Below are 17,688 nucleotides of genomic sequence, written 5' to 3'. Positions count from 1 at the left end.
AAAAGACTGGTGTTGCTTCTTTGAATTAGACTTTGCATTGGTCAAACAGATGTAAACCCTAGTTTTAATTGAGATAAACCTGAGAAGAATCAAATCGAACCGAACCGGATGGTCCGCTTCTTCAGTGCTCACATTAAAAAGTCAAAGCTGGTGTTTAAGTAGTCTTGCGATGTTAACCGTCCATTGAAGCGGGACAGGACAAAATGAAGGGTGGGCCCAACGACAAGTATCTTTAGTGCGGAACAAGCCATCTTCCATATCTAAGAAACCCAAAGGATAAGTTGACCCTTGAACCCTCCCCACTATCCAGTGGGGCCCATTCGACTTCATCGTACGGTTGTAAGGAGGACCGCTTTTCCTATTCTGATCCTTCTCTCTTGGGAAAATAGAATTAATTGAATGAGTAAAATAAGGAAAGCGAGAAGAAGGCGCGAAGTGATCTTAAGCCATTTTTTTTCCCTACTTTTCCAATTTCCTCCCTGTTCACTGTTCCTTCTTCCTCAGTCCCATCGCAATGACGTCCTTGGCTCTCTCTGTTTTTTTCCTTTGACCTTCAGTTTGCTTCTCGGGTGTCGTTGCGGAGATCGGTTGGAGTTCACTCGACTGTTTCCTCTGGTGGTAGCGCTGTTTCCTCTCTGTCTTGATCATAGAGAAATTACTGTGTTATTATTTATTTTTCCTTCCCTCTGCTCCGAGCGACGATGAAGTCGTCGTTGAGGAAGCTGCGGGGGTTCGCTCTTCACAAGCACGATGGAAAGGAGAAGAGGGGCTTTCAGTCCTCCGCACAGTTAGATGAGCTCGCTCAAGCGTCTCAGGTCTCTTTTTATCCGCTTCCAGCTTCTAGGGTTTTCTTCTATCCTCACTTAACTAATAGTTTTACTGGTTTATAATTTTCCTACTATTTAAATATCATATATGTACTTTTTGAGGTAGCTTTTTTTATGAGATTTACAATGTGTACCTGAATTTCTGTTTTCTGTCTTAAATGATAGACTTCTGACAATAAAAGATCAATTATTTTTTGCTGTTATTGTTAGCATTGTGGCTTCATCATGTGTTGTTTTCTGAGTTATTATCTTAGAAGAAGATAGTGTCTCATTATTTTTACACGATTTGATCAATTTATTTTTTATCCTAAACTTTTGCCAGGATATGGAGGACATGAGAAATTGCTACGATAGCTTACTTTCTGCAGCTGCAGCGACTGCAAATAGTGCATACGGTAATTGCCAATGCCGCTGTTGTTATTTACGACTCTAATTTTCATCACATTCTTTTGTTGACATGTTTCACATTTAATTTATTTGGGAACTCAGTACAGAATTGATGGCCCAAATTCCATCATTCATGTCATAAATGTAGATCATAATTTTGACGTGTAATTGTAGGTCTATTCTTGTTAGATTTTAAAAAATAAAAACCATAAACTAGTGGTGCTAAGAAGATGGCATTTATAATGTTTGGAGACAAGCTTTCTTGTTAAAAATTACTACGTTTTTTAATATTTGTTTTCTATTGATAAGTCTATATATGTTGTAAAGAGTATCTATTTATAAAGAATAAGCACATGGAAACCAAAGATTCTACTAGAGAATGCTTATAAAGGTCTTATAGAAGCTTCAGACCGAAGCCAAATTTGATGTTTCTTCCCGCTAGGTCCACATATAACATGCACAAAACATCTTAAAGGGATATCTGCTATTTTCTTGTGCATTAGATAGAATGTCGAGAGGTGTATCATAGAACTAGGATAGACAAAATCAGAATAGATCATTTTTGTTTTGAAATTTGTGAAAGCTTTTATTATGCTAGAAATGATATGGAGTGGATAGTGCAATCAGGGAGCCCCCCCGGATTACTATGGGGTGAGCTCCCAAAGGCAATTTACCGTTGGGAGACACCTTCTGTGGCTAATCTATCTGATAGATTGTTGGCTTCACAAAGCACATGAGACCACATAATCTCCCTGCTAGTGGCTAGATCTGCAATTTCATCAAATTGGGAGGCAAATTTCCAGGGTGGAGGTGCTCTTTTGGAAGGAAAATGGATTATGTTTGCTGAATCCCCCTCAATAATCAGGGGGCTGGGAAATCTCTGAATAAATAACCTCAGATCATTCATGAGGTCTTGGACCTCAGAAATGAACATATTAAAGGTTAGGGAGGGAAATAATATTTGAGAAAATAAGAAAGGCTGTTGAAAATGGTCGTACATTTTCATAGTAGCACTAATGCTATACTTGTTAACAGTGTCTATTGTTATAGGTTGAAGGACTAACAAGTAATAGAGGAATGGACTAGTTATAGAGTGAGAAAAGCTTGAAGGAGGGTAACCTAGTCATAGTGTTACCTTGGAGTAGTGCAGGATGAAGAATAATCTTGTGGAGCTGATTTCAATGTAGTTGGGGTGATTGTGACAACAGAAATTAAAGTCATGACTATTTGTACTGGTTATCAGCTAGTAGGAAAAATGAATTTGGAAGTCAGCTTACTAGGAGGAAATCCACTTCTTGGATGTGATCCTAACACAAGTGAACTGAGTTTTGGAGTAGAATTAAGCATATGGGAAGTATGATGCATTACCTCATGAGCCTATACGTCTAAAAAAATTGTGACAACTAGTTCTTAATAGGGTTGCAATAAATTGCTGTCATAGCGTTTCTTCAAAGGGGCTTCTCCTCTAATTAAAAAATGCAATGGTATGTGCTCTCAAACATCAATAGAGCTCAAGTTATGGCCAACTGACTTCCACGCCTTGTCACCGGTGCTTTAGGGTATGATTGACTATTTGGGGTGCTCAGTGGGAAATTTGCCAACTACATATCTTGGACTACCACTCTTTGACTCTCGGCCTTTGGCGATGCTTTGGTTCCCCCTCATTGAGAAATTTGAGAAGAGACTAGCTACTTAGAGGGGCAAACTTTTATCTACTGCTGGGCAACTCACTCTCCTCAAGTCTTGTTTGGTAGGATTGCCAAACTATTTATTATCATTCATGCACTGTCCGGCCTCCGTTTGCAACAGGATTGACGCCATCCGTCGACGGTTTCTCTGGAGAGGATCAGAGGACACCTTCAGATATCATTTGGTGAGTTGGAAGGATATTTGCATACCCCGCAATCGGGATGGTTTAGGCATTCGACCTACGAATGAGATGAACAATGCCCTTTTGCTCAAATGGACCTGGAACTTCAACATCAAGAATAACAGCCTATGGGGTGATATGGTCAGGTTCTATCTTCAACTTTTGGGTGCCTGGTGGAGGGAGGATGGCGCTACTCGCCTCCTATCCCCGATATGGAAATCAATTCAAAAGCTCCTCCCAATATTCAAATATGCAACTTCCTTTCACACAGGCAACAGAAGGACCTTCCTCTTTTGGTCGGATGAATGGTGTGGCCCCCGCCCCCTCTCGAGGGTGGTGAGGGACCTCTCTTGCTCAGTGGCTGATTCTTGGAGAGATCGCTCATGGAGTCTCACGTTATGCTGTCTTGGAATGTCAGAGGGATTGGCTCTACCCGGAAGCGCGGCACGATATCAAGTTACCTATCTCAATTTAAGCCTTCTATTGTCATATTCCAAGAAACAAAGTGTCAAGAGATGACAAATGATATTGCCAAGGAACTTTGGGCGTGCCCCTCAATCAAGTGGGCATCGGTGAATGCTATTGGCCACTCCGGAGGTATCTTTGTTGCATGGGACACGACTAAGTTTGACTCTCTTAATATCATGGAAGGTCGTTTCTCTTTGGGTATACAGTTCAGAGATCTCTCCACTAATAGAATTTGGTGTGTGGGTGGAGTTTACGGTCCAACTAGTTACAGGGACCATAGCCTACTCTGGGAGGAGCTTAGTACGCTTCTGGAGAATTGGAATGCCCCATGGCTCCTTGCAGGGGATTTCAATACCATCAGATACTGTCATGAGAAGAGCCCCCCGGCTACCCGCATTACAGCCTCTATGCGAGGCTTCTCTGACTTCATTGGGGGGAATGGTTTGGATGAGATTCCCTTATCCGGGAAGAATTACACATGGACAAACAGTCAACAGCAACCCGTATTATCTAAATTGGATCGTTTCTTGGCATGTAACAACTGGCTGCAGATGTTTGGAAATGTTACCGGAAGAGTTCTGAACAAGGTAGGCTCAGATCACTGGCCTATCTTGTCATCAGTGTTTGAAAAATGGGGGCCTTCGCCTTTCCGGTTTGAAAATTCTTGGTTAATGGAGGAAAATTTTGAGTCTCTTATTGATGGTTGGTGGGATGAGGGTCCAAGTCTTGGCAGAAGGGAGTGGGCATTCCCCCTAAAACTACGCTTCATTAAAGGAAAAATTAAGGAGTGGGCCACTAGTCGTCATACCTCTTTGATTGCTGAAAAGGCTTCCCTCATATCTCAGATTGCGGCTCTGGACGTGGTGGAGGAACAAAGGTACTTAACTTCTGATGAATTTTCGCTTCAAGTATCTCTCAATTTTAAGCTCAGCACTATTCTGCACCAAGAGAAAGTTCGATGGAAGCAAAGAGCCAGATTCAAATGGCTAAAAGGAGATGCAAATACCAAATTTTTTCATGCCGTCGCTTTGGCAAAAAGGAGGTCCAATCGAATTACCTCATTATGCATTAATAATGAGGTAACGTCGTGTCGGATCTCAATAACTAACGAACTGGTTAAGTTTTTTACAGAGTTATACTCGGAGGAGTATACCAGTAGGCCGAAGCTTACACACCTTCGCTTTTCTCGCATCTCCCTAGCAGCGGCAGCACTAATTGAATCTCCTTTTTCTTCGGCTGAAATTGAGCCGGCAGTCCTGGGCATGGAGAGTGACAGGGCACCTGGCCCAGATGGTTTTAATGGAGACTTTCTGAAAAAGTTTTGGGCTCGTCTGAAGGAAGATATAAGTGCTATGATCCACGGTTTCTTCAAAAACGGCATTACATACCGCAGCATTGGCGCGTTATTTATCACATTGGTGCCGAAAAAAGCAAGTGTTGAAAAACCTGAGGATTTTCGCCCCATCAGTCTGGTTACGAGTGCATATAAAATCATTGCAAGAATATTAGCACATCGTTTAAAGGCAGTGCTGCCCATCGTCATTCACAGAGGTCAAGGCGCTTTCCTAAAGGGGAGAGAGATTCTGGATTCCACAATGGCTGCACACGAGCTTATGGATCATTTCAGGCGTAATCAGGACCCAAGAATCGCCCTAAAGCTTGATCTTGAAAAAGCTTTTGATCGAGTAAATTGGATCTTGCTTGATGAAATAATGGAAAAAATGGGATTTAGTGAAAGATGGCGATTTTGGATTCGGAATTGTGTGGGTTCAGCATCATATTCCCTTCTACTCAATGGCTCGGTATGTGGATACTTTAAAGGAACTAGGGGTATTCGACAAGGGGACCCTCTTTCCCCGCTCCTATTCAACATAGTAGCAGAATTCCTGTCCGCTATGTTCTATTCAGCAGTCGACCTTGGATGGCTACCTCCAACAAGTCCGCACCGGGCTTTTAATATTCCGATTCTTCAGTACGTAGACGATACTATTATTTTTGGAGTCGGAGATATGCACAGTGTTAGGAGGATAAAGGCAGTATTGGGTCTTTTTGAAATAGCAACTGGGCAGAAAGTTAATTGGGGGAAAACATCTCTCATAGGATTTAATGTGGACCAGGAGAACCTTGCAGAGATGGCAAGTTCATTTGGTTGCTCTACTACTGCACTACCTGCAAAATATCTTGGTCTCCCTCTCTTTCATGGGCGAATTTCTCAAAACTTATGGAACCTGGTGGTGGAAAAAATTGAAGCTCGGTTAGCAACTTGGAAGGGGTGGCTCCTCAGCAAAGCAGGTAGATTGATACTCCTCAAGTCATGTATTGCTGGCATCCCAAATTATGCGCTATCCTTTATGCCCTGCCCGTCATCGGTATGCAAAACCATGGATAAATTGAAAAGAAGATTCCTTTGGAGAGGTTCGAGTGATTCCTTTAAATATCACCTGGTTAGATGGGATGAAGTTTGTTTGCCTAAGAAATTAGGTGGACTTGGGATTCGAAAATCAAAAGAACTGAACAAAGCCTTGCTTCTTAAGTGGATATGGAAGTTTAACACAAATTCATCAAACCTTTGGAAGGATATGGTTCGTACCAAGTTGGGTTGGAATTCTTTATGGTGGATGTCAGGGGGAAATCGGAGAAGGCTATCATCAATTTGGAGATCTCTTCATTTACTTCTTCCAGATTTCTCCTCAACTTGTAGATTCTTTGTGGGTAACGACAGGTCTCTTAAATTTTGGGACGATTGGTGGACAGGACAGGAACCATTGAGAAACTCTTTTAGCAGTCTATTTCTTATCTCCACTCAAAGGGAGATAACAGTGGCAGATGCTTTCGAGGGAGGTGTTTTGAGTCTCCATCCCAGAAGGGGTCTTTCTGATGTAGAAGCAATGGAAGCAAGCCGTTTACTGGATTCTTTGAACCATGTCAGGATGAGGCCTTCTAATGCAGACAAGCTCATATGGTGGCCTGACAAAAGCGGCAAATTCTCAGTTGCATCTGCATACAGACACATTAATGGTTGGGACTCAACGCATAGTGAGTTTGATATTTACTTTGTGTGGCGTCTTTGTTGCCCTCCAAAGGTAAAATTCTTCATGTGGAGTGCTTGCCAAAATAAGATCCTTACAGCGGATGTGCTTCGAAGAAGGGGTCACCCCTCAATAGACTTGCGATGTCCTCTTTGTAACATTGAAGATGAATCCGCCAGCCATACCCTGTTATTATGCCCGTATTCTTGGAAGGTTTGGTCCTCTATCTTTTGCAATTTCGATTTGCAAATATGTATCTCTGCAGATCTGTTCAGTTTTAGCAAGTCAATCTATGGTTATCCCCTTCTTGGGCTCGGTAAAATGATGCTATCGGCATGTGTTAGTTTTGTGCCATGGGGGATTTGGAATGAACGGAATAGGAGGCGGTTCGAGGCTAAATTTGAATCTGAGAAAAATGTAGCGGACAAAGTGATGGGCCAAATATCCACCTGGCTCTTGACAAAAAAACCTTTTTGTTCTTTCAAGGGCATTTCTATTCGTGAAAACTGGAGCAATCTAGCAAGGATGCATTTGGGGACCAAGATTCAAGTTATGAAAGAGTGGGCACCCCCAGAGGTTGGATACTTAAAATTGAATTTTGATGGCTCTTCTCTCGGTATTCCGGGGATCGCAGGTTTCGGAGGTGTGATTTCACACTCATTTGGCAATCAGTGGTTTTCTTATGCGGGTCCATTAGGCATCTCCGACTCAACATCTGCAGAGCTTCATGGTCTTCTCAACGGGCTCCGGATTTTCAAAGATAAATGTAGGGGCCCAATTCACATTGAAGGGGATTCCAAGGTAGTCATTGGATGGGGCCGTGGCACTTCATTTCCGCCATGGAGGCATTGGGAAATTTTCCAGGAGATTTTAGAGATTACCTCACTATTTTCTTGTATTTGGTCTCACACTCCGAGATCTGCAAATTCGGCAGCAGATGTGCTTGCCAAACAGGGAGCATCTCTTCAACATCTTGTTGTTATGGATCTGCTCCCTATCTCTTTGTAATTTTTTTGTTTTTAATGGATTACATCTTTATCAAAAAAAAAAAATGAGGAAACTACGGTTTTTTGCTCTCTCCTTTCCAGACTCAGTAGCATTACTATTCGTGAGCATGCAGTTGATAAACTAACATGAAAACCTAGTATTAATGGCCGATTCACAGTTGCATCCGCCTACTCTCACATTAGAAAATAAGATTACAACATGCATAACACAAGGCAAACCTAGCATAGAAGCTCTCGGCGCCTAGTAAAATCAAATTCTTTGTGTGGACGGCCATCAGGGAACAGATCCTCAACTTTGACAACCTCCATAAAAGAGGTTACACTACCCCCAATCGCACTAGTTCCCTTTGTGGTGTGTGCGATGAGACAGTCCAGCATGTTCTCTGACATTGCGACTTTTATTAGCAAGTCTAGATGAAGATATTTCAGAAGATTAGTCTCCAAATGGGCTACATCACGACCTTTTCGGCACCTTTGAGATGGTTATGGGGATATACCTCCTTAAGCTGGGCAAAATAATTATCTTGGCATGCCTAGTGCATGTCCCATGGTGTATATGGCTTGAGCGAAACAACCGAAGATTCAACTCCAAGGCTAGCAACCCGGATAATATAGCTTCTCAGGCAGTGGCCCTTATCTCGAGTTGGTTACATTCTAGGAAGGAGTTTGCTTCTCTATCGGGCGTCTCCCTTTGAGAAAATTAGGGTTTGATCACTCACTTGGCGGGCCCCTGTAGGAATCCGGTTATGGCCACCTGGAATCCTCCCCCTTACGATTGCATCGAACTCAATTTTGATGGTAGTGCTTTTGGTTGTCCTGGGTCGGCTGGAGCTAGTGGTGTTTTCAGAGACAGCAGTGGAGACCCTATTCTATCCTATGCAGGGCCGGTGGGTATTGCTAATTCAAATACTGCTGAAGTGAGTGCTCTTCTATTCGGCCTCCAAATCTTTAAAGAGCGGCTTCATGGCAAGCTGATTATCAAAGGCGACTCAAAGATTGTCATCGGCTGGTGTTCAAAAGATAGCTCCCCTCCTTGGCGCCATTGGCCAATCACTGATTGTATTGCTGACATTGTGTCATCTATTCATTGTAATTGGAACCTCGTTCCTAGATCAACCAATTTTTTGGCTGATAAATTGGCAAAATTCGGAACTCCCAGCAATCTCTCATTGTTTGGGAAGGCTTCCCCTCTTGTAATCTGCTTGTTTGAGCTCTCATAATAAAATTCAGCATCATTTAAAAAAAAAACTAAAATCATTCTGCCGTAAAGAACAGTACAATGACTTTGAATGTTGTGGCATCGGTGGCTGGATGCTTGAAAAGTCTAGTTAAGATATATGGTGGGCAGAGTTTTGTGCTCATTTAAGGGGTGGGAAAATCCATTTAACAGGCTACCCTAGGCTTCAGTAATGGATCCCAAATAGAATTTTGTCAATCCATTAGGGTAAATTGGAATTACAAAGACCTTTACTGTATAAGTGAAGAATTTCTTTGGAACTATGGGAAATAGAAAGGACATCACAGTGTAAGTGAATATCAGCAGCTTTATAACACTTGCCTCGATAGCTTTTTACATATTTATGAAGGGAGAAAAACAGCTTATTGTACTCTCTAGCTCGGTTCGCACTCCAATATTCTCTCTGGGACCTAAAGAGTATTCTCAAAAAGTTTAATTTCTTCCACACACATTAATCTGAATGCAAGGATTGAGGTCTGTGATCACCTGCATCCATTGGAGGCACTGAACGACTCTTGTACAAGGGCAAGACTTTTCTAAGCTTTATGTGCATATATTGTTAAAAAATGAGATACAACCTATCAAATTTAGTATTCCTAAAAACCAATCAAATTTTAATTTGGCAAAAATAGAACTGAAATATAGTCTTTGGGTCTATGCTGATGTGCAATTTATATATGCTTAAATAAGAGTCCTATTATTAAAAAAAAGAAAAGAAAGGCTCAATCTGCTTATTGGCTTTAACTTTCTTCTTCTTCTTCTTTCTTTCTTTCTTTTTCTTTGTTTTTGGTCAAATTGGAGATTCGAACAAATTAATCTACATATCTGCTCAGTTGAACTATGTTCCAAAAACATTAATTTTTGTACTGTGCTACATGAACTGAGGGATGGCATAAATTCATCGTATGTAATGCTTTGTAAATTTCATACCAATGACATGTTAAGCTAAAATGGTAATATTTCATTTGGACTTCTCTGGTTCCATCTGTAATTCCTTTTGATACTTGTAATCTTTCTTTCCAGCTTCAATGTAATTCTTGAGCTTTTTGGAGTTAAATCAGAATCCTATATCTTGTGTTTTCCTTCATCTCTGTTATGAATGCAAACTATTGGTCCTGCAGAGTTCTCAGAGTCACTGGGAGAAATGGGTGCTTGTCTTCTACAAAAGACTGCATTAGATGATGATGAAGACAGTGGTTAGTACATCAACAATCTTCTGACTAAGAATGCATTTTATATACTTTTTATTACATATAAGAGGTGATTTTGTTAAGCCTGGAGGCAAGAGATATAACCAAACAAAGAGGGAGGGGAGGGGGTTCTTACAACGAGAGATTGGACGCTCATCCCTTCCTTAGCTAAAGACTTAGGTGTAAGATTTGCCGTGCAACGTACACGAATCCAATTTGATACATGATCTAGAGCTAGGTCTTGATGCTTATAGAAAGCATGCCATTGATGCCAAGGCGATCCAAAGCTGTCTTGCACCAACTAATGACAATTTTTGCGTCTCCTCCAATGATGAGGGAACTGCCCGTGTTTGAATGGAAAATTTTGAGGCCTTGAAGGAGAGCAAGGAACTCAGCAGTAGTTGCGAACAAGTCCATACGAAGTAATAGTGTGGCCATCATGAGATTGGAAAACCCTACCACCATCCTCTGGGCCTGGGCTGCCACATCAAACTTGAGCTTGACGAAACCATGGGGAGGGGATCCTTTCAGCAATTTCATGCTGTTTATGATTTGTAAGGGAGCCCACCAACCTTCAATTGCTCCTAATTAGGCACCTGAAATGTCCATTAAATCGTTAAGTGCACACCCTCGTGATGGTTTGAAGGGGTCATTTCTCTAGCCCTCATACAAGTACACCTTATATCCTCATAGGTACATGTCCAAAAGTTCTGAAAATTGGACCATAGATAATTACAGACTTCCTGAAGTTACTAGTACTCTCCCTGATATAATCAGACTATGTAAAATGACCAAACTACCATTTTACATTATATTTAACAACAGGAGAGGAAGGTGTAATATAAGGGTGAGTCTTCCCTTTCCATGAAGAAAGACGACATTCAAGCTCTTCAAGGGCAGGGGTCCAAAAGGGTTTTTATCAGGTCTGCAAGAAAATAATGGTAAGACAAGGTAATCTGAGTGAAGTTTGGAGGAAGTACAAGCAAGTGTGCTGGACATTGAGTCAATTGTCGACGAGTTCAAGTTGAACCAATTAATGATGGATTTTGACTGGAGGCAAATTTAAATGGAGACTTTAGTGCTTCGAGATTAAGGATTTGGTCTACAGATACCTCACTGATGTAATTGAGTCGTTAGTGAATTAGAGAAAGTGTGTGTGTGTGTGTGTGTGTGTGTGTGTGTGGGTGGGGGGGGGGGGGGGGGGGGTGGGTGAAGGTTTGGGGCTAATGGATAACGATGAGACCAGTGAGAGGTTTCAGCCAAATGACATAAGGAAGAGAGGCTCTTGTCAACATTATTGAAGAGGAATGGTGAAAGAGGGTCCTCCTGTCTTAATCCATATTTTCTTCAAGTAGCCGCAAACTGTACCGATGATTAAAGTTGTTCAATGGGCTGAGAAGATGCAACTCCAAATCCAAAACCTTCACTGTTCCCCCAACCATCTTCTCCAACAACCAATCCATCTCTGACATACTTTATTGAACGCTTTCGCTATGCCTAATTTGATCACCACTCTCTTGAACTGATCAGTAATCTCATGCATCCCATTGGAGAGTCCAGATTGGGTCTTTTGAAGAGGCACTTTGATTAGGATGAATGATAAATGGGAGAGCAGCTTTGAGTCAATGGGCAAGGATGTCAAACGCCTAGCCAATACAACCCAAAAGATCGGTCTGTTAAGTGCGGAAAGTTAAGTACCTAACCCATCAGTGGTGGACGGAACCACCTAGCTTTGACACCCACCGTTCCCGTTCCCTACCACTTCACCCGGGATTCAAACGCGGAACGTGGTGCCCAGTTCTGATACCATGTCAAACGCCTAGCCAATACAACCCAAAAGACCGGTCTGTTAAGTGCGGAAAGTCAAATACCTAACCCATCAGTGGTGGACGGAACCACAATGACTAGTAAATATTTTTTTATTAGTTGTTTGTTTGCTTTTCATGCAATGGTGTTTTTATTTCCAGAAGAAAAATGATTATCAAATGCAGTAGCTTTATATTATTCGTCTTGTACAGTTGAATTTTAGTTGAACATTCACATTTTTCTTTCTTTTTTACTCTTTCTCTCTCTGTGTTTCTCCCTTGGCTATCCCTACTTTTTCTTTGCAATGAGTCTCACTGCCTGCCACATAGGGACATTATTTATGCATATAAGATTGCTAAAGTAATCTTATTCTAGAGAGTACTTTTTTGGCGATGGACTCCCTGCAAATGTCTATATCTTAGTGAACCAAGAGGCACAATGACCCTATTTTAGGTGGATAATTTGCACCTGTCAGTAGTTTGCAATGATGATATGAAATTGGCATAATGGATACTGTCCTCCTTTTGTGATGTGCTCCTCTGTGGTCTTCTTAAAGAATGTAGTAGAAGTTGAACAGATAATCCTTTGTTTCTTTATTCATTATTAAGGGGTCTCTCTGAAAAGATTCACATAATATGTTTCTTTTGGCTGGGTTGGTTTATCCAAACCCTTTGAAAAGTATTCATAGTTTACAAGCAAATTGCAATTGTGTTCCTTGTAGGTAGGGTTCTATTGATGATAGGGAAATTACAATTTGAACTTCAGAAACTTGTTGATTGCTATGTAAGTTCTGAATCACAGTTCCTCTACTTGTTTATCGAATGCAAATTCTTTTGTCATGAGCTGAACTGAGCTGCCCTAATGGCATACAATTTTGGTTACTTCAGCGCACTCATATTGTTCAGACAATTACAACCCCATCAGAGTCTCTTCTTAATGAGCTCCGGACGGTCGAGGTAGGCTACATTTTGCATTCAGTTTTCTCTTGTACCTGAAAAACTTCATTTTTAGTAATTTTCTGTCAGTGAAAAATTGAAAGGATTCCATTTTAAAAAGAAAACATATTGAAATGTTCAAGATTATTATTTTGTGTTTGTAGACATGCTTTATTAGTTTTTCCTGTCATAGATTTTAATTCGCGGTCATGGTGCTATCTTTTTATTTTTTTTGCTGATTTATGATCTCAGCTGTTTTATACATGTTGCACATCATCTATTTTCTTTATTTCGTTTGCTTTCTTGCCCTGCCATGTTCTTCTGTCAGTTAATTCTAATTACTGTATAAAAAACTGTAGCACCTCATATAAAGTTCTATTATGATACACAGATATGTTCATTCAACATACTCCCACACAAATGATGTGGAACCTACATAGAAATTATGTGTTTCAAAATATTAATAACTATTTTAGTGTTTGTTTCTACATGGATCTCACATCATTTGTGTGGGCTCATATAAAATGAGTGATACGTAGGCTCATAGTCATGAGGTGTAGTATTAGTAATTTCAATCTTACATTAATTTCAATCCATCAGGGGCATGTGGGCAATTTTGGTCATTTTACATAACTTGACAAAAAAAGAAAAAAGCAAAACTATTAATTTGAAACCTGTAAGTATTTATGCAATGATTCTGGGGTACTGTAAGTAATTAATCATAAAAGTTACCTATTTAGTGAGGTCCAGTAATGTTTGAGTTGGCTTATTCTTAGAGCTGTTGCCACTGTTTTATCATGTTTCCTTGATCCAAAAAGGTGCATCACCATTTTCGTTATCACCATTTAGTGGAATACTACTTGTCTTTCATTAAGGTGCATTTGGTGTCTACTTTGTTCTGGTTTCTCCCAACAGTTACATGAAGTCAAACTATTTGAGAAGCCTTTTACTGCAATGGGAATTGACTAGAGCCTACTATCTTTGGATACTATGCTATGTTTGATCTCCTTTGAACGTTGGGTGCCTATTTGATCTTTCATTAACGTTTTCTGCTTCTTGATTCAAAATAGAGCTGACTTGCTGGCGTGGGTTTCTTGTGGTGTAGACTGCACCGCTGTAGGCATGTAGTGAGATTAATACAAAAGAAAATGGGATGATATTAGTTTCTTTAATGACCCAGAGATTAAATGTTGATTTAAAGATCTCATTATCTTTCCGTGTTCTCTAATTCATCTGGCATGGTTCTACCTATGTCATTTATTTCCTGCTCTGGCTGATATCGCCAGCTAATTATGCTGATTTACAAAGTTACAAGAGCTGCATCAACAACAATTGAAACATTTTGACTTTATCCAGAAGTTAAATTCAACTTCTTGCACAATTTTGTTTAGAATACTTGTAATTTCCATGTTATACTGACATAATACTCTTTACTTTTATTTATTCTTCTAGAAACACCAGCTACTTTCAAGATCCTGGCAAAGCATTAAACCTTTATGAAAAGTTAAAAATTGTTCCCAGACGCCTTCAACTTCTTTTTTATTTGTATTTTGGTGGTTTTATATCAAGATTAGTTCTATATAGATGCAGTGACGTATGTGTGGTGCATGTGTCACTGACAATTATTACAACATATCTTTTCATTGAATCATTTATTTATTGTAGGAGATGAAACAGCAATGTGATGAGAAGAGGTGAGAACCACTACATGGTCTTGTCATCTTTATGCATCCTTTTCTTTCATAAGTAGTTATTTGCAAAATAAGTCTATTATCTCTTCAATTATGGGTGGCTGCATTTGTAGAAACATTTATGAAGATATGATGGCTGCACTGAGAGAAAAAGGAAGGTCAAAACATGCCAAAAAACATATTTCTTTTCAACAGCTGCAAACAGCTCATGAGGAATATGATGAGGAAGCCACTTTATTTGTTTTTAGATTAAAGTCATTAAAGCAAGGACAGTCTCGAAGTCTTTTAACACAGGCAGCTCGGCATCATGTGGCTCAGGTTTTCCCCTGACTCAAATGTTAAGGTGATTTGTTTTCTTTATTGAAACTTAAAAACTTATGTATTGTTTTTTTCTTTCTTTCTCTCTCTCTCTTGCTTGCTTGAGAACAGTTGAATTTCTTTAGAAAAGGGCTAAAATCACTAGAGGCAGTCGAGCCCCATGTGAAACTGGTCACAGAGCAACAACATATAGATTACCAATTTAGTGGGCTTGAAGATGATGAGCCTGATGATGGTGATTATGAGGAGGGTGATGATGCTAATGATGATGGGGAGTTGAGTTTTGATTATGGACAAAATGACTGTGGCCAAGAAGTTGTTTCAACATCTAGAAATTCTATGGATGTAAGGATTCTAGGCTAAAATTTCTTTGATATTCAAAAGTAGAATCTATTTGATTCAGTTTTGATTCTTTTTTGGTAACTTTACTGAAAAAACATCTTTAGTAGACAATTTTCTACTACTAAAATGTAGATTAGAATTCTGTGTGATAATTTTTTTAAAGTGCACTGACGAAAGATTTCCTGTAGCAAAAAAAAAAAAGAATGGCAAAAAATATTTATGAAATATTTTCCTGATCATAAGTGAAGACATGGTAATTGCAAACACTTGTCAGCATTATTTGCAACTCTTTATTTCAGGAATACTTTCTGATGATCTCATGCTGAATCAGACATATTTCAACCCATCTGTATGGATCTCCAAAACACACTGCTTCCACGACGAAAATTAGAACTTCTTAAATGATTTTCTTTCAATATTTAACTTCTTGAACATGTGCTTGTCATCTGTCGTTTGGGTGATCTCGTGTTAGTTTTATTTATGTGGGTAATAACAAAAGGGCAATGACGTACTCATTTTTCTTTGCCCATTAAAAAAATCCCATTTTATATTTTTTTGCCTATTTATAGAAATTTTAATGTTTCAGGGAATACAAGTCTTGTGATTTTAGAAAAGATTGCGTCCATGTTCTATTTTTGGCCTAAATAGTTTTTAGAAATACTGTAATTTTTTGTGTGAAATATGTGAAGGATCAGTGACTATTTGGTAAAATAACTCATAAGGACACTTTTCTACATGATTCTGAAGTACAGAGTTTTTTCAAGGGTAACTCTTGTTAACTCTTGATTCTGCAGCTAGATCAGTTGGACCTTGCTCCAGTGCCCGCCACAGAAATTGGAAAGGTTCTTCACACTACCATGATGTTTGAGATTGTGTCTTTATTTGTATATCAGTCATTTCTTATCTCTGCTAATGGTGGATTTAGGAATACATCAAGGTGTAAATCTAAATATTGAGTCCATATATTCTGTGCATTTGCAGGAAAATCTTGTAAAAAGTGAGGGAGATATGCCTATTTTTGGCAAAAGACCTGGCATTAGCAGCCAATCAGCTCCTATATTTCCTGATAAAAAGTTGGATACAGTGGACATGCATCCATCATCAACCAGGAAATTTTACACTTACGTGCTCCCCACTCCAATTGATGCAATGAACTCTTCTATTTCTGGAGCCTCAAACAATTTCAGCTCTGTCATAGGGCAGACGTGCATTGGGGGACACCTGTGGCACTCATCTCCCCTGGAATCAAAGAAACTTGATAAAGATTCCAAGTATGGCAACATGTCAGAACAGCTGCTTTCAGTTCTCAAAGAGAGCAACATTAACAGTGTCTCTCTCAAAGTTCCACGTCCTCTAGCTGAGGGGCTTTCAGCACAACAATTGGACCCACATGTTCGTTCTGATCCAAAAAAGATAAAAAGAAATGCTTTCTCAGGTCCATTAACAAGTAAAGCATGGTCGACAAAGCCCGTTATGTCTTCTAGTGGGCCCATATCCTCCACAGATCATCCACCACTTAGTGCAACAATGTTACAGCGGGTTCCCGTGTCTCAGGCATCTCCGTCTCCAAAAGGATCTCCTACTGCTTCACCTTCTCTCATGTCTTCTCCAAAAATAAGTAAGCTTCATGAGCTTCCAAGACCCCCAGTCAGTTCAGGGAGGCCGACAAGACCAACCAGTTTGATAGGCCATTCAGCTCCTTTGGTATCTCGTAGCCAAGAGTTCTATGCAGCAGTTAAAGTGCCTATGATTGTGTCACATGCAGCATCTCCATTACCAACACCACCTGGGCCTGTGCCACGCAGTTTTTCTATACCATCAAGTGGGCAGAGAGCAATGGCTATGAACGTTGTGACAGATGAAGTTGCATCTCCTCCTCTTACACCCATTTCTTTTACCAGTCAGCAGTTGCACCCGAATCAGTTCCACAGTAAGGAAAAACAGAGGTGAGTAAAAAATCCTACTCATTAAAAAATATGTCACTTTATTGCATGGGGTTAGGGTAGCATCAAATGAATCAAGCAAGCTTTAGCTGTTCTTGTTTTGTTGTTTTATGTGTCTAATTCTGTATAATTCTCTATTTCAGTTTTCCCCATCAGAATTTACACGATCTTTTTTGTTTATTCCAGGGCCAGATTGACTGACTCATTTCTGTTGTACTCGTCAACATGTAATTCTTCGTAGGCCTTTCCAGCACATGTGAGCACTCTCTCTGACTCCCTGTGTGAACAGTCTTTTTGTAAAAAATCTTTGTATGCTTAGGTTTCTTTGTATCTTCCTTTTTTGGTCAGCAGTTGATTATAATGAAAACAGCATTGCATTTAATAATATTTTTTTGTATTAGCTTAATTAGTGTCATTTTCCCATATATGTAAGTTTTCTTTCAAGGTTGGTTCTACATGCACAATTTGAGTAAAGGTCATTGTTGAGAAGTGAACAATTTACATTCAAAGAAGATATTGCGGTAAAAGAAATATTATGGTGGCGAAAGAATATAAAAATATGTAACTAGTAGAAATGAATGCTTGTCCTTTAGATATTCTCCTTGCTGTCTGAAATACCATGAAATAACTCTGGACTG

General features: G+C 39.8%; 1 protein-coding gene across 2 annotated transcripts; it reads left to right on the top strand.

Annotated features, from left to right (window-relative positions):
• Positions 1 to 516: 516 nt before the first annotated feature.
• On the top strand, positions 517 to 17,435 carry LOC137963814 (uncharacterized protein At2g33490-like). Of its 2 annotated transcripts, XM_068811023.1 has the most exons (11): positions 517 to 815; positions 1,150 to 1,222; positions 9,947 to 10,021; positions 12,543 to 12,604; positions 12,709 to 12,777; positions 14,422 to 14,450; positions 14,561 to 14,765; positions 14,877 to 15,110; positions 15,902 to 15,949; positions 16,089 to 17,053; positions 17,237 to 17,435. In XM_068811023.1, the coding sequence occupies exons 1-11, from the start codon at positions 702 to 704 to the stop codon at positions 17,289 to 17,291; spliced, it is 1,929 nt and encodes a 642-aa protein (XP_068667124.1). In that variant the 5' UTR covers positions 517 to 701; the 3' UTR covers positions 17,292 to 17,435. The 2 variants fall into 2 exon arrangements, with proteins under 2 accessions (XP_068667124.1, XP_068667131.1); XM_068811030.1 differs by lacking the exon at positions 14,877 to 15,110.
• Positions 17,436 to 17,688: the final 253 nt, after the last annotated feature.

The sequence above is a fragment of the Aristolochia californica genome, unplaced genomic scaffold (assembly GCF_029961685.1).
Source record: "Aristolochia californica isolate CCGP_79_NKW_82.1479 unplaced genomic scaffold, dmAriCali1.0.hap1 SCAF_1, whole genome shotgun sequence".
Taxonomy (NCBI): Eukaryota; Viridiplantae; Streptophyta; class Magnoliopsida; order Piperales; family Aristolochiaceae; genus Aristolochia; species Aristolochia californica.
This window is presented reverse-complemented; position numbering and strand designations above follow the sequence as displayed.